A 21,004-nucleotide genomic window follows, 5' to 3' on the forward strand; every position below is an offset into this window, starting at 1 on the left:
TTTACTACCCTTCCCCAATTTAGAGTAAAAATATTAACGTAAGTGGGGAAATTTTCAGAAATAAAAAGGTGTAACTGTGTAAAGACCTGACACCTGTGGTTTCATATTACTCTTCCCTAAAAGGTCTTTTAGGAAAAATAATTTTGGGATTCTCAGAAAATGAGCATGGATGTATACACACAATCATTAAAAATGGTCATAACATATTATTAATTTTAGATCACTGTTTATATACTTAGATTAACTAGACTCATCTCACTGTCAGTTAACAAAAGGGATTCAAGTTGGTGTACAATGCTGACTTAATTTCCAGGCAAACAACATACACTCAGACCTAGACTGGCCCAGTTGGTATCTCTGAAGTTTGCTTCCACAAGTACAGTCTCTAGGAGGTCTGAACTAGACCCAGAGATATTGGATTACTTCTACTCCCCAGAAGGCTTAGATAATTCTGATATGGAACTAAGACTTTATCACAACTATTGATGTAAAGACCTAGGGGAGGAAAAAGTGAAAAAATTGGGGAAAAAAATTATCCCACCCAGAATATTTTGGAAGTCCCTACTATGATTACACAGAAGGAGATCTTAATAATTCACAAGGCTTAAAATGAGATATCTGTGTTCAAGTGACTAGCCCAGTCCTTGCCCCTCAGTAAACATCTAGAGTGTTGAATTCCCTTCTCCCTTTTCATTATTACCTATAAAAAATCATTATTTTTTTCTCAGAATGCTTCATTTTTCTTTCAACTTTCAAATTTCTGAATATCGGTAATTCTTATAAGAAATGAAATTACTTATATATTTTTGATCCTAAGATAATAACACAGATTTTATAAGATCAAGAGTCAACAAACCATAGCCCATGGGCCAAATCTAGCCTTCAACCTTATTTTAACAGCCCCTTTGGTAAGGGGCTGTTTAAATGATTATAAAACAGAAGTAGAGAAGAATATGCAACAGTAGGTGGCCCACAAAGCTTAAAATGTTTAGTATCTGCTCTTTGACCCTGGTTTTTGATCTATAAAAGGACATTACCAAATAGGAAAAAATATATATATATGTATGTATATATTTCAGTTTCTCACTCCTGTAGAAAATTTCTAAAAACATTTTTCCCTTGCAGCTTCAAACTTAAAAATTGAATAGACTAACCAGAACTTATTATTTATGTTATTAATCAATGACCTAAACTACTTCAACAGCTTATCCTCCTCAAAGCTCTTAGGATTGTGGATTAGCAGAATTTAATCCAACAAATCTCTAGGCTGTTGTCAACCTAGAGAGATTGTTTCAAATCTCTCTATGCCAGGCTAATAAGAATGAACTAGCCTGAGATGTAAGACGCATTAATTAATATCTTTGACTTTCCATGATGCTATCCTTGGAATATGGCCAGCAAAAAGTTCAACCACTGGGAGCTGCCGTGGCTTATGTTGTTCAGTTCATTTCAACTTAACCTTAGACAATTAGCAATGCTTTGCCCCTTACCAGTGCCTTGTCTGCAGAAGCAGTGAGCCGGCTGTAGTAATGAATCCTCTTGTTCATTGCAGAGGCATGGTCACTAACCCTCTGAATGACATCATTCACATTGACGATGTTTGTGGGCTCTATATAGAAAGGCCTAGAGAAGGGAATATACACTTGACAAAGAACGTTCAGGCAGAAATTCTGGAAGTCAGCCATTGAAGAAAATAACTTCTTGTCCTCCATTAGAAATGGGATGTACCAAGGCAAGGCATTCACTTCTCACTTTTGGTGGGAAAAGAAAATGTCACAAGAGAAGTATTATCCAATCCACAGAATAAAGCTTTTGTTTCATAATGCTATTACTTTAAACACACTTTTTTAAACTTAAGGAATTTTGCAATAGAGGAGACATAACAGAAAGACCTTCAATCAGTTATTAAAAAGAAATATAGCAGCTGGCAGTTTTCAACAATGAAACTCAGACAGACACGGCTTTGAATGTTCTCTCAAAAAGCATTTGGCACTGAATCAGAGAAATTACAAAAATGTTCCTCTAGTTAAGAGTCTCTACTCCTTCTTTACGGGCCAAAGTTACTTCTTATGATAAACACAATTCCTATTTGTTGGTTCATGTACTAAGGATTAGTGATCTCAACCGTCTCCCTTATGAAACTTATCCAAAATACTATCAAATAGAACATCAAGACACTAGAGATATTTTGTCTCATTCTACTTTTCCTAGATTTCAGTAACATACCATTATGTTACTATTTATACGTATGCTTTCTCCTCATAACTATGTCCCAATCAACTGCAGATTCTGGTTTTCAATCATCATTTTCAGTCATTAACCCATTGAGTTCCTTACTGAAACTCCCTCCATTTGCTTTCTTTCCATTAATAAACTACCCAAAATGGAAAGATCTGGCACAAGCTCATGAAATGACTGCACTCCTCAGATCCCCTGAAGTCACAAATGACACTGTCTCCCAAATTGTATACAATTTGCTATTTCAGATTATACACAGATTCAAATAAGAAAGGGAAAAAAAGCCAGGAGGTTTATCACTGGTTCCACATAAGTCTTCTATATTTACAGTTCTGAAATAAGCTTAAAAGTTATTAAAGTATGGTAACCATTTCTGGAGACACTGTTAATCTAATCTTGCGGGAAGCACTTGAAAAACCAAGTGACTGGAATTTTAGTTTATGCTATTTTTCCAAATAACTCTGTGATATTAGAGAAATTAAATTTAGCCGTCTCTCTAGTTAGCATACAGAATCTTTGAATCTTTCTTTTATTATTTACTCTCCATCACAGCATCTAAATTTGGTGGGTACTTTCTAGTTCAATCCAACAAATATCTAAGAGCATTTACTAGAGCAAGTATGTGGATATAGAGATCAACATGACATACTACCTATAGTAAGCAATAACTGCTAAATGAATTCATTGGTATCAATAAATCTCAAGGGGATACAATGAAAACGAAAGGGTCGGAGGCCAAATAAACTATCCCTACTTATAAATTTGGTAGGCTGAGATAACTACCTCTCCTTCCAAAGCATTAAGGTGTTCTAAATAATTTACATCTCTACTGTGACACTCAGTAGTACTAAAAAGCAATGTAAAAATATTTATGTCTGGGAGACAGTGCGGGGTCACACTCTACAGGGCATTCTCTTCTTGTTTTGTAAGTATGATATCCGACAAAATTAAAGCTACAGCTTTAAGGCCAACATAAAGCAGAGATTTAAGCTAATCAAGGATTACTAGTAGAGACTAATAAGTATGCTATTGATAGAAAGAGTTGTAGATGTTCTACTTGTAGCTTATTATCTGAAAATTCAATGGTATTAATATCAAGCACTAAGTTGGCTTGAAGGCCTGTTGAAAAGCAGTCCAGGAAGAGCTACACTTCTTGGCTCCTGGCCTCTTAACAGAAGTGTTAACTGTACCAGTTTAGTTGGCTTGGGTACTCAGAGAGCAGAATGACTCTGAAAGATTTTCTTTTCCAACAGTTTTCATCAAGATGCTGAGTGCCTGTTCAAACAAATATTTTGGAATCTTTTCAATGCAGATTCTCTTTAAAAATATACAACCCAGCATATTTTAACTGAATTATTAGAAACATATGCTTAAAGCTTCATCTGAGAAAGCAAAAAATATAAATTATATTTCTAAATTGAACTTTAGTTGGATCTGAAAACACTTTTAAAATTAAAACTATGCAGAGGATAATATTCAGAATAAAACATTTTTTGAAACTTGGGCTTTTTCTTTTGAACACAGTTTCACATGAGTGCTCCCTATCAATGTTACTTCCCATTTGAAATGTAGCTCAACTGTGCCACACTGAAAATAAATCATAATATTTTATGTAGAAGTTATATTTGTCTCACCTTAAAAATATTTATGGTCATGCTACAGAAAAAAAATGCTTTTAACATTCAGCAAAATTAAAAAAAATATTTTAAAATGTGACTCAAAACCCTTTATTTTCATTTAATACACCTATAAACAAAGAAACATTATTTCTACCTAACACCTTTTCTAGGTTCCAGTCCTTAAATTCCTTAAAAATTTTTGGCTTTTAAATCTGTCTCCACCCTTCTACTGACGAGTTATGCTTCTCTGAAGTTTAATAACAATTCCATGAATCTTAAGAAGGTTCATACTCAATATGAAGACCCTTCATTTAAAACTATTCCTTTAGGGCTTCCCTGGTGGCACAGTGGTTAAGAATCCACCTGCCAATGCAGGGGACACGGGTTCGAGCCCTGGTCCGGGAAGATCCCACATGTGGCGGAGCAACTAAGCCCATGTGCCACAACTACTGAGCCTGCGCTCTAGAGCCTTTGAGCCACAACTGCTGAGCCCATGTGCCACAACTACTGAAGCCCACGCACCTAGAGCCCGTGCTCCGCAACAAGAGAAGCCATCTTAATGAGGCCTGGGCACCACAACGAAGAGTAGCCCCTGCTCGCCGCAACTAAAAAGAAAGCCTGCACACGGCAACGAAGACCCAACACAGCCAAAAATAAATTATTTAATTAATAAATTAAAAAAGAAACAAACTATTGCTTTATTCACATCTCTATGGAAGCTGCAACTCTCAAACACCTGCCAGATTGGAGTAGTTTGTTAGAAAATGAAAAAGGAATCAAGTATTCAAAAAATCTTATGCAAATAAACATTCAAAATAATGAACCCACTGTACTTGTTTCTACCTGCTTGGTAAAACACTATGTCTGCCAGGCAGCTTTTCAATAAAGAAGACCGAAAAGAAGTTAATCAAGCCATTGTACCTAGATATTTACTGCTACAAAAAAATATTGGTAACTTGTGGCTTGCCGACATGTTTCTTGCTTCCTCTGATGCCTAAATAACACCCTCTTTCACAAAAACCCTGCTTTACACTCCAACTTCACTCACTGTCTCCAAAGGCTGAGCCTGTATAAGCTCTTCTCTTTCTATTATGGCTAATTAATTTATTGGTTCTCTAGTTTATTAAATATTGTTTAAGTGCCAACCAAGTATTCAGCACTGTGCTAAATGTTAAATGATGAATAGGACATAGAACCTCAAGGATCATAATCTACTAGAGGAGATACATAAGTAAGCAATTCCAATCCAGAGAGAAAAATAGAAAAAGAGAGAAAATGCTTATGAGCAATAATGGGAGTAAGAAGATTGTGTGATGCTGGGTATGTATAGAGTACATAGAAGGGGAAACTAAACCACGTCTGGCAGACCACTGAGGAAGAAGCTATTGTTGAGGTGAATTCTAAAAGATATAAAGGAGTTAATCAGGGACAGGGAACAGGAGGAAAGAAACAGTGCTTCAAAGAATGGAAAAGCATGTAGAAAGAACCCAGAAAAAGAGCACAATATATTTTTTAAAACTATAAGTAGTGAGAAGAGAAGTAGTAAGAGATGAGGTAAACCTGGGTTAGTACATGGAGGACTTCACATGCCAACAAAGACATAATCCTAAAGGGAAGAACTCTCAGCCTCCTTTGCCGATTCCTTCTCAAACCCCCAACCCTTAAATGTCAGAGTAACCCAGAGTTTATTAATCCAGACATTTTCTCTTCTCTATCTACACTCAATCTCTCGGTGGATTCATCTAGTTACATAACTTTAAATATCATGTGTACGCTGATGGCACTCAAACTATTATCTTCAGCCTGAACTCCTGATTCATATATCAAACTGCTCTCTGTTACCTCTCCCCCAACCCACCTCTAGGACTTCACTGTCTACCACACTAACCACAGTAGTTTCCTCACCATTCCCGACACACTGCAAGCATGTACCTACTTTAGGACCTTAGTTAATAATTTCAGGTATAAACAAAGGCTCTGAAGGCCTTTTCCCTAAATATGTTCATGGCTTGCTTTTTTACTTCTTTCAAGCCCTTCCTCAAGGTCCCCTTTCTCAATGAGGCATTTGGCTATCCTTGTCACCATACCTAAAATTTCAACCCCTCTTCTCTATCCTTGTCATTTCCTATACACCATCTCTGCTTTTCTGCCTTACATTTTCTCTTTAGCATTTATACTACCTAGCATAATACATACTTTTTATTTATTATTCATTACCTCCAGTAAATATAAGTTTCATGAGGGCAGGGATTTTTGTCAATTTGGCCACTACTATATTCCCAGGGCCTAGAATAGTACCCGGCATATCGTAGGAGCTCAATAAAATGTGGTGAATAAATGTATTTTGAAATAATTTTAGACTCACATAGAAGTTGGAAAAATAGTACAAAGAGCTCCCATATATACTTCATGCAGGTTCCCCCCAATGATGACATCTTATATAACCATAGTATGATCATCAAAACTTGTACTGCTTTTATTATCAGAAAAAAAGTTAATAAAAAATTATAAATGTAATGCTTTTAACTTTTCTTTAGTTTAAAAAATTTTTAAATAAATATCTGGGGGAGAAATGATGGAGGCAATAATCAAAAGTATCAAATGCTATAAAAAATGAGAAGCAGCAACCTATAAGAAAATCAATTTATTGTGGTATCCTCAAGCAAATTAAAGACTTTTTCAGGGTTAGAGAATGACTGCATCAAGTGCTACTGCTAAGTCAAATGAGATGAGGACTAGTTGATGAAATGACCACTGGTAACCTGCACGTGAGCAGTTTCAGTGGAGTGGTTAGAACAAAAGCTTGTCTGAACTGGGTTCAAGAGAAAAATGTGGTATGGTGAGCACAAATAATCCTTGCAAGGAGTTTTCCGTAAAGAGGAAAGAGAGCAATGAAATGGTAGCTGAAGAGGTAAGTGTAAATACTATAGGAAATATTTTAAAAGCATAAAAAATATAAAAATCACCTATAATCCCACAACCAGTAATCATTAGTAACATTTTACCAACCTCAATCTCTTGGAAAAAAAATAGAATGAGATACCACTATATGTTCATCAGAATGGTGAAAACTTAACAATCTCGCAATATCAAGCACGAGTAGGAGGTAGAGCAATGGAAACTCTAGTGAGAATGTAAGTTGGTATAATCCCTATGGAGAACAGTCTGGCACTATCCAGTGAAGTTGATTATACACATACACTACCACCAAGCAAATCCACTCCCAGGTATATATCACGGAGTTCTTGCATATGTATACCAGGAGACACATATATTAATGTTTACAGAAGCATTCTTTGTAAAAGCCCCACACTGGAAACATCCCGTATGTTCTAAAGTAGAATGGATAAATAAACTGCAGATACTTACAGAATAAAATGCTAGAAACCACTGGCAATGAAAGTAGAGTCATATACAACTTGGATGAAAATTATAATGCTAAACAAAAGTCACAAAAGAATACATACAGTGTGATCTCATTTACATGAGATGCAAAAACAGGTAAAGCTGAATTCAGTATTTAGGGATACACAGACAAAATATTATAAAGAAAAGTAGGAAAATGATCACACAAATGTCATGAGAGTGATTACCTGTAGGGAGGAAGAGGGATGTGCTTGGTGAAGGACACATGGGGAACTTCTGGGGTGCAGCTAATTTCTAGACCTTGTTGTTGTTTGGATGGGTGTTGGCTTTATTATTTTTTTAAATTGAACGTATGTATCATGTACTCTTCTGTGTATATGATATATCATGTGGTAAAAAGAACTTTAAAAACAAATCTTAAAGTAACATATTCTTTCAAAATTTAGTAATGAGACCAAGAGGGACTGAAAAAATCTTGTGTACCATACAGAAATTTGCTGGTTATCTTGTGGCAAAATATCTTTAAAATTTGTCAAACTTAAGTATGAATTATCTACTTTTCTTCTATAAAAAGACAACTGTTCCAAATTGGTTGACCTCTTCTGTGATGACTTGTGGCTATCGACAGTATGCTATATAAGTACACAGCAGGTATCAAAAACCAAAATAGCCACCCACATATCTAATCTATCTCCCTTCAAGGTAAAGATATTTTAACAATGACTGAGAAAGCAGTTGCTCTTAAAAAAACTCACAATATACAGAGAATATTCTGATAATAGATGTTTAAAAATGTTTCCATTGTTACATGATTTTATTGTTGAAAATAATGTCTGTCACCAATAAAAACTCAAAACTGCAGTTTTATAGACATGGAATAACTGGTCGAGAAAAACAAGGACATTCCTGAAGTACTGTATTTAGCTCCCCTCCAATGGAGCTTTCAGACCAGCTAGGCAGCTCCTGCATTCTGGCCAGAAGCCACTGGGTTGTAACAGTTTTGATTTTAATCCCAGTTAACCTGGGAAGGATGATTCTATTAATTTCTCCCCTTCCCTGAGCAAAGAGGTCAGCTGCTTTCTGGAGGCTCTCTCTAAATCAATGCGTTTTTTTTTTTTTGAAGCAGAGGAGAGGTCGGAAGATAGACTGGAGAGAGAACCAAGAAAGGTGAACAAAGCTACTGGTTGTTTGCAAATTAACAGTATTAAGCCAGTAAAAATAGGAGTATTTTGGACTTTAAAAATAACATGGGATACCAGAATACACAAACTAGCACAGCAATCACTAAATGTAAGAACTGAGTCATATCAAGGAGGATAAATTTAACCAGGCAAATTTCAACAAAAACTTCCACATAATTGTAGGATGAGCAGAAATGAATTTCAAATCAGCTTGAATTACTATTGTGGCAAGGTGTTATAAGAGTTTCAAAAATAATAAAGCATATTCTGTTGTTACTGTTAATATTATAAAGTAAAAACAAAAGTTTTAATGTACTGTTAATAGATAAAATTTAAAGTTAATTTTATCAAGATCATTACATCTTATAATTTAAAATTTTCTATTTTTATGTTTTATAATATACATAATTTATAAGTACAGAAGTACATGTATATAATTTGCAAACGAACACACATACACACACGTAAATATATACAGTCCCAAAGTTTTAGGTTGTCATTATTTTTTTAACTGATGAGGATGATATGAAAAAAGTAAATGTTAATAAACACCTGGTTGAGGTTATGGGTTCTTTATTTTAGAATTCTAAGCTGTTACTAAGCCATGAGTAGACATCTTCATTAATGACATATGGACAAAGAACTTGACCTGAATATTAATTCTCAGGCCTAATTAAATGCAGATTCTGCTAAGAATGAATTTAAAAATTCCTCCAATGCAATTCATGCTTTCAAACTTTGGTTTTTAAAAACACATAAATTGTTTTAATTCTACCGACCTGAAAACAAACAATCTCTTCTTTCATGGTTACAAAATGATCAGTAACAGAAATGCAAGGGTTTTTTTGTTTGTTTTGCTTTCAGTATCAGCACTGGAATGAGGCTAAAAGAATTATATAAACATCAGGAACTTTCAACAAAGTTAAGATGCTAGAAGCACCTGTAAGTAAATACAAATATAACAGTTCTTTAGTTTTTCACTAGGTTGATATAAAACAGTAACAACACCACCATCACCACATCCTATCTTCTATCTAGAAAAAGCAGTTCCAATGGAACATACTGACTGACATTCCACAAAGGAAGATTAACAATACTTAATTATAAATTATAATTAAGGTATACTTAATTATATATTTAGTTGTAAATAATTATTTATATTAATTATAAAGAAGTAAATTGCAGAGACACTGTAGGCTTCAACCTGTAATGTCATGCCAATTATTACTCTTCTTCTTACACAAATCTACCAAAAGAATTTCTGGAAAAGAAATGAAATTTCTAGTTTCAAAACTTAGTTTTTCCCCATTAAAAAGAAAAAAAAAAAAGCAGGGAAGAAGAAAATTGCCAGGCCAGCATTTTTAACTAAAATTTCCTCAAAAACTTGAAACGTAATGAAAGAAGGTAAATACTTCAGTAAGTATATATATTGAGATAAATCTTATTTTTAATATATACATGTGATTCTTCGATGAACACTAAAATTGCTTTCTTCATTATCTTAATTCTGTTATCTAGAAATTGAAAACACAAAAACCAAAATTCATCTACTCTTTAAACAGACTACCAAAGAAAAAGAGCCTCTTTCTTATTCTTCTTCCATAACTTAAGAAAGGGATACTACTTATCACACCTTAGAAGTCTTTATCATGGCTCCCAAGAAAGGTAAATGAGCTAAGAGAACTTCTGCTTTGCCACTGGAAAGACAGCAACAAATCGTCTACACAAACTGGCCTTTCAGGTGACCATGGCTGTATTTTCAACCCAGATGGCAAATACTGTAGTAGTCTGACCAGAATCCATTGTTGGTTGTATGACATGTTACTCCGCAAACCAATCCCAAAATAACAGAATAGACTGATAAAGGCCAAGAGTCCAGCGTGAAACCTGCTGCCAACTGGCTCTTACCAGCTTTTACATATAGGAAAGTTTTATAAACAAAATATAAGATGTTTTAGTAAAAAAGAAAATAAACAGTGCTAGAAAGGGGATTTTGAAACAGGAACTTTCACATATTGCTGGTAGGAGTATAAAGTGGCACAACCTTTCTAGAAAACAATTTGGCTATATATATCAAGAACCTTGGGCTTCCCTGGTGGCGCAGTGGTTGAGAATCTGCCTGCCAACGCAGGGGACACGGGTTTGAGCCCTGGTCTGGGAAGATCCCACATGCCGCAGAGCAACTGGGCCCATGAGCCACAACTACTGAGCCTGCGCGTCTGGAGCCTGTGCTCCACAGCAAGAGAGGCCCTGATAGTGAGAGGCCCGCACACGGCAATGAAGAGTGGCCAACGCTCGCCGCAACTAGAGAAAGCCCTCGCACAGAAACGAAGACCCAACACAGCTAAAAATAAATTAATTAATTAATTAAAAAAAAAAAAAGAACCTTAATTGTGCTTTACATCCTTTTATTCTAATAATTATACTTTTGACACTCTATCAGAAGGAATCAAAATATGGTTTAAATATGATATGTAGAAAGCTGCTAATCAAAGCATCATTTAAAATAATTAAAATTGTAAACAGCTTAATAGTTAAACATTGTTAAATTATGATATATTTAAATAATACATATTTATTTTAAATGATATTCAGAAAGAATATGGAAAATTGCTTACAGCTTTTTGGGACATTTCAGTGATTCTTAAGAATAATTTTTATTGTAAAACTTTTTACTATTCCTTGAAACCTGGTACTTTCCTCTTATTTATCACTCTTAGCTTCAGTCACTATCTCTAGAGTTTATGGCAGTTAAAATCCTTGGATGACCTTGCCAAAGAACTCTAGGCTTGCTGCAGGGGCATGAGTTTCAGGGGGAGGCTAGAGATTGTTTTGTTGTCCAAAAGGCTATTTTGATTAGAACAACTTCATTAAAAGCAACTGTGAGGGTGGAGTGAAATTAAGGTGAGTGGGCCTCACTTTTTTAACTTCTCTAAAAGCAGGCAAGAGGTATCCCTAGGGGTCACAGCAGTAGGAAGTACCAGTCCCTATGGTTGCTTACACCTGAGTCCAGAGTCTCTCTTTGCAGACTAGAGGTTGGTAGTCACGGACAGATAGGACAAATCTGGTCCATGGCCTGTTTTCATAAATAAAGTTTTATTGGAACACAGCAAGGCCTGTGCAATCACGTGTTATCTATGGCTGCTTTCACTCCACAATGGCAAAATTGAGTCCATATGCCCACAAGCCTAAAATATTTACTATCTGGCTCTTTACAGAAAGAAAAGTTTGCTGACTCCTGCCCTAGATCACTGAATGTTCTTACACAGAGCAATGCCTGCACCGAAACCCCCAAAACACCTAGCCATCAGTACCACAAATGACCTCATTCTACTCCTGGCTGGGCTTGGTCAGACCCTACAGCATAGTTACTCGCTGGGATATGATCCCATGGGTTCTTTGTAATGCTGGATCAGGATGGGTTAAATCAGTATTTTTTTCCTAATGAAAATTGAGTACTGAGCTAAAAAGAAAAAAAAAAATATGTGTGTGCGTTTGTATATATACATAACAAGTCAAATATTTATAACCCCTCATCATAGTGATTCCCCCCTTTTTTTTGCTGAGTGTCCATCTCCTTCCCCAAAGTGTCTGGCACCAAAAAGAGCTTAGTGAATGTTTACTGACAAAAGGAAGGAATAGAAGAACAAAAGGAAGGGAGGAAGGAAGTGGAGAGGGAAGGACAGAAGCAGAGAACGAAACAGGTAGGCAGGCAGGCTGGTAACTAGGGAATAGCTTACAGAAGTAAAAACAGCATGCAACAGAAATTTAAACTGAGAAAGTAGCACATTAAATTGTATACAGTATATGAGCTCATAAAATATCATAGAAAAGGATAGAAAAAAATATACTAAAATGTTTTAACAACACTTGCCTCTATGTGATGGGAATATATTTCTTTATGCTTTTTTTTCCAGAACATTCTCTATACAAGAACAAAACAAAACATCCCCTAAGTAGAGAAAAAAGATAATTTGTATCATCCTATAGAAGCACAGGTGATTTAAACACTGTTTCTAATAAAATGGGTTTTTCATTTTGCATATACTATTTTTATCCTAAATTATAGGAATGCTTTATTTTCTGAATAACTTTTTTTCTCATTATAAAAGTAGTACATTGTTTATGTTGAGGATAATATAGAAGTTATAGAAGAAAATAAAAATCACCCATTAGAAATAATCAGTTAGGGCTTCCCTGGTGGCACGGTGGTTGAGAATCTGCCTGCCAATGCAGGGGCCACAGGTTCGAGCCCTGGTCCGGGAAGATCCCACATGCCGTGGAGCAACTAAGCCCGTGCGCCACAACTACTGAGCCTGCGCTCTAGAGCCCGCGAGCCACAACTACTGAGCCCACATGCCACAACTACTGAAGCCCGCGCACCTAGAGCCCATGCTCCTCAACAAGAGAAGCCACCGCAATGAGAAACCCATGCACCGCAACAAAGAGTAGCACCCCCTCGCCGCAACTAGGGAAAGCCCGTGCACAGCAACCAAAACCCAACACAGCTATAAATAAATAAATAAATAAATTTATAAAAAAAGAAATAATCAGTTAACATTCTAGTATATTCTCAAATGAGTGTAGACCCACATACGTGCACACAGGTGCACACACACACGAAATTAGTTTTACTTGTTTTTGAACTTTACATAAAGTGGAATCACACAAAATGTATTTTTCTGTCTAGCTTCTTTTGCCAACATTATCTTTCTGAGATTCATCCATATTCTTGTGTGCAGCTGTAGACTGTTAATTTTCATAGCTGTGTAATATTCCATTACATGAAAATACAATTTATTTAACCATTCCTAGTTGGTGGGTATCTGGGTTGTCTCCAGTTTGGCACTCCTATGAATAACTCATAATCTATATTTTTGTACATGGCTCTTGGTGAAATGTGCATACATTTCTATTGATTATAAACAGCGTATACTCAATGCTAGCAGATAATTGCAAACCCTTTTCCAAAGTGATTATGCTAATTTACACTTACTCTAGTACTACATAATCATTCCCATTTTTCTATATCCTTGCCTTGATTTGTTTTCATCATTGATTGATTTCTTACCTTAGGTTACTGTTTTTTGTTTTTTAGTTTTTAGTTTCAGATTTTCCATTTGGTTATTTTTTTATTCAATAAATATTTTCCATGAATTTGGTCTTTTTTACATTTCTAGCCAGTGGCAAAATTCTCAACCTTATTTCAATTTCCCTGAACATACTAAACATAGTCTTTAAAAAGTATGTTTCTCAATAAATGCTGGAGAGGGTGTGCAGAAAAGGGAACACTCTTGCACTGTTGGTGGGAATGTAAATTGATACAGCCACTATGGAGAACAGTATGGAGGTTCCTTAAAAAACTAAAAATAGAACTACCATACGACCCAGCAATCCCACTACTGGGCATATACCCTGAGAAAACCATAATTCTAAAAGAGTCATGTACCAAAATGTTCACTGTAGCTCTATTTACAATACCCAGGACATGGAAGCAACCTAAATGTCCATCATTGGATGAATGGATAAAGATGTGGCACATATATACAATGGAATATTACTCAGCCATAAAAAGAAACGAGGGCTTCCCTGGTGACACAGTGGTTAAGAATCCGCCTGCCAATGCAGGGGACACGGGTTCAACCCCTGGTCCGGGAAGATCCCACATGCCGCAGAGCAACTAAGCCCATGCGCCACAACTACTGAGCCTGTGCTCTAGAGCCCGTGAACCACAACTACTGAAGCCCGTGCGCCTAGAGCCCGTACTCCACAATGAGAAGCCACCACAATGAGAAGCCCGCACGCCGCAAAGAAGAGTAGTCCCCACTAGCAGGAACTAGAGAAAGCCCACACACAGCAATGAAGACCCAACGCAGCCAAAAATAAATAAATTAAATAAATTAAAAAATTTAAAAAAAAAAGAAACGAAATTGAGTTATTTGTAGTGAGGTGGATGGAGTTAGAGTCTGTCATACAGAGTGAAGCAAGTCAGAAAGAGAAAAACAAATACAGTATGCTAACACATATATATGGAATCTAAGGGAAAAAAAAAAAGTCATGAAGAACCTAGTGGTAAGACGGGAATAAAGACACAGACCTACTAGAGAATGGACCTGAGGATATGGGGAGGGGGAAGGGTAAGCTGTGACAAAGTGAGAGGGTGGCATGGACATATATACACTACCAAACATAAAATAGATAGCTAGTGGGAAGCAGCCGCATAGCACAGGGAGATCAGCTCGGTGCTTTGTGACCACCTAGAGGGGTGGGATAGGGAGGGTGGGAGGGAGGGAGACGCAAGAGGGAGGAGGTATGGGGACATATGTGTATGTATAACTGATTCACTTTGTTATAAAGCAGAAACTAACACACCATTGTAAAGCAATTATACTCCAATAGAGATGTTAAAAAAAAAAAAAGTCTGTTTCTGATAACTCCATTATCTGGATCATCTGTCAGTCTTTTTTGTGTATCAAGTCTCTTAATTTCTAATCATGTTGTCTCATCTTCTCTTATGCCTAGCTATTTTTGATTAAGTATCTGGCATAATACTTAATAGAATTCTAGTATACAGAAAACAGTATAAATAAGTTGAAGCCTAGAATAATATTATTTTCTTTAGAAAGGGTTTACATTTGCTTTTGGGAGCCAATCTGAGACACTTAGCAGTCCTAGATTACCTTAATCCAGTTTTAGGGATTGAGATGAGTTAAAGTTGAGCTACAGTCCCTGAAAGAAGGCCATTCTATTTCGAGTTCACTCATATTTCTAGGCTTATAGACCTTAGGTCTTCCAACCTAAAGTTTGCATGGGGCCTACCTACTATTAGTGAACCCTGGATTCCAGTTTTTCTCCCTCTAGCCTTGTAAAGCTGTTGAAAGCTCTGTCAATTTAACAGCCACCCAGCTAATCAACTGGAATTGGCAGATACCCTTGAGGAAATGCTGGACTCCCCTTTCTTGGTTTCCTCCTTCTTCTTGATCTAGACCCCATTATTCTTCATTGTTTTATCAGTTCTCCCATGTCTTTAGGCAGATTAAAAACATTTTTTTTGGTCAGTTTTTCTCATTATTCTCAGCAAGATGGTTGGTCCAAATTCCTTAATCTGCCCTTGTCATAAGCAGAAATCCCCCATGCCCTCTTTAATTAAAAAAAAAATTATTAAGATATTCATTCACATACCATAAAATTTACCCATTTAAAACATACAATTCAATAGTTTTTAGAACATTTATGGAGTTGTGCCTCCATCACCATAATCAATTTTTGTTTTTTTTTTAGCTCTGCCATGAGGCATACAGGATCTTAGTTCCCTGACCAGGAATCGAATCCATGCCCCGTGCATTGGAAGCAGGGAGTCTTAACCATTGGACTGTCAGGGAAGTCCCACCATAATCAATTTTAGAACATTTTCATCCACCCCAAAAGAAATCCTGGACTCCATTATCCCCTCTCTTCAGCCCCTGGCAGCCATTAATCTGCTTTCGGTCTCTATGACTTTACCTAATTTAGATAGTTCGTATAAATTGAATCATACAATATGTGTCTTATGTTGTGTGGCCTCTTTCACATAGCATGGTTTCAAGGTTCATACCTGTTGTAGCATGTATTGATATTTTAATTCTTTTTTACAGTCAAATAATATTCTGTTGTATGGATATATCACATTTGGCTTATACATATATCAACTGAAGGACATTTGGATTGTTTCCACTTTTGGCTATTATAAATGTTATGGACATTTCTTTATATTTGTGTGGACATATGTTTTCAATTCTCTTGGGTATATACCTAGGGGTAGAATTGTTAGGTCAAATGATAATTCTATATTTAACATTTTTAAGAATTATCAAACTGTTTTTCAAAAGTGGCTATACCAAAAGAAAAAAAAAAGTGGCTATACCAGTTACAAAAGGAGTCACGGGTATGAAATGAATAGTATGGGGAATATAGTCAGTGTAATAGCTTTGTATGGTGACAGATCGTAACTAAACTTATCATGGTGATCATTTTAAAATGTACAGAAATATCAAATCACTATGTTGTGTAACAGGAACTAACATAGTGTTGTATGTCAATTATACTTCAAAAACAAACAAATTCATAGAAAAAGAGACCAGATTTGTGGTTACCAGAGGCAGAGTGAGGGAGGGGAATGCATGAAGGCAGTGAAAAGCTACAAACTTTCAGTTACAAGATAAATAACTACTAGTGATGTAATGTACAACATGATAAATATAGTTAACAATTCTGTGTGTTACAGATGAAAGTTGTTAAGAAAGTAAATCCTAAGAGTTCTCATCATAAGGAAAAATATTTTTTTCTATTTTTTATAGTTTGTATCTATATGAGATGGTGGATGTACACTAAACTTATTGTGATAATCATTTCATAATGTATGTAACTCAAATCATTATGCTGTATACCTTAAACTTATACAGTGCTGGATGTCAATTATATCTCAAAAAAACTGGAAGGAAAAGAGAGTGGCCATACCATGTTTCAATCCCACTAGCAACGTTTAAGGACCATGCCCTCTTTTTAAGCAATTATTTTTAACACCCAAATTTACTAGACTTAATAAAATAGACCAGTTATTCCTCAATAAAGCTGAAATAAATAAAATAGAAAATATTTATAGAAATAGGGACTTCCCTGGTGGCCCAGTGCTTAAGAATCTGCCTGCCAGTGCAGGGGACACAGGTTCCAGCCCCGGTCCGGGAAGATCCCACATACCATGGAGCAACTAAGCCCGTGTGCCACAACTACTGAGCCTGCGCTCTAGAGCCCGCAAGCCACAACTACTGAGCCTGTGTGCTGCAACTACTGAAGCCCGCACGCCTACAGCCCATGCTTCACCACAAGAGAAGCCACCGCAATGCGAAGCCTGCGCCCCCGCTCCCTGCAACTAGAGAAAGCCCGTGCGCTGCAACGAAGATCTAACGCAGCCATAAATAAATAAATAAATAAATAAATAAATAAATAAATAAGAAAAATAATAAAAAAATAATTCTCTAACTATAATAAAAGAGAAACAAAATAAAATATAATAAATTAATATAAATTTTAATATGTAAGTCGTAGGGCATAACAACAAAGACAGAATGAACACCAATGCCTACATCAATTTATAATGAATAAGACAGGATTTAAGAGAAGATTAAGCTATTCTACAGAAGAGGTATAAGAAAATAAAAAATCAGAGGTATTGGTAGATATAAAAACTCGTGTTAGAATAAACAAGTCATATATGAATTTGAGGAAATGCAAATTTCAATTTGATGAAATTCAAGTTCAAATATGAGAGATATGAATTGTTGGAATTCAAATTCAAATTTGAGAGAAATAACCTTAATTGAAGTAGTGAGAACATGCCAAGATAAATTATAAACTAACTGAAATAGAAGAAATGAGGAAGTGTGATGCTGTTGCAATGAAATCAGGCTTTTTAAATTAAGTGCAGCACCAAAGTAACTTTCTATGTTACTGTATAGAAAACATATTTCCTCACTTAAAATGTTGAGGCATTCACTTATCTCTTAATATTTAAAAGATCTTGGAAACCATACCTTGTGACAAAGGAATACAGAACAGATTGCAAGAAGAAATCTTAAAAAAAGAAGCCATAGAAAAAATATGTAATAGACTTTTGGAGACAATTTCAGACTAAGACTAAAAAATAATAGGCAAGCCAAAGATACATAATCTCAGTATGTTATTTTTACATCAGTTCCTTATCTTTGGGTTACAGTCAGCCATTCGGCTTTTAACAAGATCCATAAATTTCATGTGCTTCCATAACTTTAAAATATTTGATTTTAAGTCTGTTTGTTAAAAGGATTTTCAATTTTCTTATTGTACGCTTGCAATTGGTTTCATTGCTTTTGCAGTAATGGTATAATTACTTGTGAAAGGAAAATCCAAATGGAGTTGGTATTGCTGACAGCTCTCGAAAATGGAGCTGGGAAGCCATTAAGGAATTGTGACTTATGCATGTCTCAGCCTGGATGGAGTGTGACCTTTTGACCTTACAAGCAAGTCATCCAGAACATCTGCCAGAAACTCAAAATACTTATTGGATCCTTACCCTAAAATAACTAGTGACAGTCTATCTACCTGTAGGACCCCTATCCTAAAACAACTTGTGATTCCTTAAGGATAAATCACAATTCTTCCCAGGCAATTAACAACCTTGTGGCTTTTTGTCTTTATAAGCCCCTGACTCTTTCTCTTCCTCAGAACACTTTCAGGATTACCCAAATCTGTGTCTCCCGAATTGTAATTTTAAGACCCCCTCCAATAAACTCTTTTCTTATTTGCAGCCCCCTGCATTATTTTTTGGTTTACACACTAAAAGCCTTTCAACTATATACTTGGAGATGTTATAATACTGAGTAGACAGAGAAAGATGCTAGCCCAACTCTTCATACCCTTTCCTCCCAACAAAACACACTTGATTGGCACTAATGAGCACCAAACTCATTAGGCTCCCTCTTTCTTCAGGCTTGTCCAAATAATGTCAATGAGGGAGGAAGAAAGGGAAGAAAATAAAGCATTAGTTTAGAGGCAACGAAGGAAACAGCAAAATCAGACAGACCAGAGAGAATAAGGAAAGAAATGGAAGCAACTCAGGCAAGCAGATATGGATACAAAAGGATAGTTAAGCAAACAAAGACATCTGGAAAGAGAGACAGAAGTAAAAGAACCTGTGAACTTGAGAATAAAAAGGTTCTGATGGGACTAGAAATAAGATCCCATTCTAACAAAGTCCATAGTTAGATTTATTTATTTATTTATTTAAATTAATTAATTTATTCTTGGCTGCATAGGGTCTTTGTTGCTGTGCACAGGCTTTCTCTAGTTGTGGCGAGAGGGGGCTACTCTTCGTTGCGGTGCGCTGGCTTCGCATTGTGGTGGCCTCTCCTGCTGCAGAGCATGGGCTCTAGGCGCATGGGCTTCAGTAGTTGTGGCATGCAGGCTCTAGAGCGCAGGCTCAGTAGCTGTGGCGCACAGGCTTAGTTGCTCCATGGCATGTGGGATCTTCCCGGACCAGGGCTCGAACCCGTGTCCCCTGCATTGGCAGGCAGATTCTTAACCACTGCACCACCAGGGAAGTCCCTTTAGTTAGATTTAAAGCATCTCTGAATCCATGGCCAGGGTTGCCCTCTTCAAGCATTTAGCAAAAAGAGTTCCACTGGAGAAAAATAATGGTGGAGAGTGGGGAGAAGAGAGGTTAGAGAAGTGGACTAAAAAGGGAGAGAAAAGAGGAGAGGGAAGAGAGTAGGGAGAAAAGGAGGAAGGAGAGGGAAGGGTACAGAAGTTGTAATACAATCAGCAAGTTGGTATCAGCTCCATGGCACTGATAAATGGTTAAGGGCCCTGGTCCTGTCTATTTAACACGGATGGCAAGTTCCTCAAAATGCAATTTATGCAGCTCTGGAAACCAACCCTCTTGGGAAAACTACTTTTCTAGATCTGTATAAATCCCCAACTATGAAACTACCAAGCCTCAATAATCACTCCCAATCACTGTTATTGGTCCAGGGCACATTAATAGATAAACTCTTCACTTTGTTATGCGCCCCCCGACCCAGGACCACAAATACCAAAAAGAATCAATTCAGGCTGCTATTCAGTGATAGTATTATTGACAGATGAAAGTGAGAGAGGCCAGTTTACAGATGTGTAGACAAGTACACTGTAAAAAAAAAAAAAATAGGGGCCATAAGCATGCTTAGTATGTTTGAAGGGCACCAGGAACTGCCTATTTTCAATGTCTACCTCTACCCCACTGGCTTACCAGAGTACTTGAAATGTTATCAATTAGAAAAATCTAACCTTTAGGTTAGGCTTTTAATTAATTAATTAATTAATTTCTTTATATAAATTTATTTATTTTATTTATTTATTTTTGGCTGTGTTGGGTCTTCGTTGCTGCACGTGGGCTTTCTCTAGTTGCAGTGAGAGGGGGCTACTCTTCATTGTGGTGCGTGGGCTTCTCATTGCCGTGGCTTCTACTGTTGCAGAGCACAGGCTCTAGGTACGTGGGCTTCAGTACTTGTGGTGCGTGGGCTCAGTAGTTGTGGCTCGCGGTCTCTAGAGCACAGCCTCAGTAGTTGTGGTGCACGGGCTTAGTTGCTCTGCAGCATGTGGGATCTTCCTGGACCAGGGCTCGAACCCATGTCCTCTTCACTGGCAGGCTGATTCTTAACCACTGTGCCACCAGGGAAGCCCTAGGTTAGGCTTTTATATTCTAGGATTCTCCTTATTAAAATGCAAACAGCCATGGAAAAGTAATAGACTAGGTCTTTGACACATCAGATTGTTTGCCATCGTAACACCTAAACAGACAAAAGAGCCCTGCACGAATAGGACAGATAAGCACTAGTGAATAAGGGGAGGAAGAAAAAGTATAATTTACAAAGCACTGTCTAGAGGAAATTTTTGAGTGAATTCCCTGAGCAAAAACTGGGCACATAGAGAGAAGCAAGAAAGCCCTAAGTCCTGGGAAAAAAGGAAGAGGAAACAGAGTTTGAGAAAATGGAAAAAGGGAAGTTCAAAGCCAAATTAACCACTTCACAGTTTGGTTTCAGGCTGGCT

The 21,004-nt window shown here is 36.6% G+C and overlaps 1 protein-coding gene across 7 annotated transcripts in view; it reads right to left on the reverse strand.

The window, feature by feature from the left end:
* Positions 1-21,004, reverse strand: part of SLC38A9 (solute carrier family 38 member 9) — a 104,056-nt gene that overhangs the window by 61,620 nt on the left and 21,432 nt on the right. For 4 of the 7 annotated variants that reach the window (XM_059916387.1, XM_059916388.1, XM_059916389.1 and 1 more), the window contains one exon: positions 1,491-1,751. In XM_059916387.1, coding sequence (XP_059772370.1) covers positions 1,491-1,712 — 222 coding nt within the window. In that variant the 5' untranslated portion in view covers positions 1,713-1,751. Of the gene's footprint in view, positions 1-1,490; positions 1,752-9,183; positions 9,257-21,004 lie in introns of those variants that run through there. The other 3 variants (XR_009502312.1, XM_059916386.1, XM_059916390.1) reach the window with 2 other exon arrangements.

This window comes from Balaenoptera ricei, chromosome 3 (genome assembly GCF_028023285.1).
Source record: "Balaenoptera ricei isolate mBalRic1 chromosome 3, mBalRic1.hap2, whole genome shotgun sequence".
Lineage (NCBI taxonomy): Eukaryota > Metazoa > Chordata > Mammalia > Artiodactyla > Balaenopteridae > Balaenoptera > Balaenoptera ricei.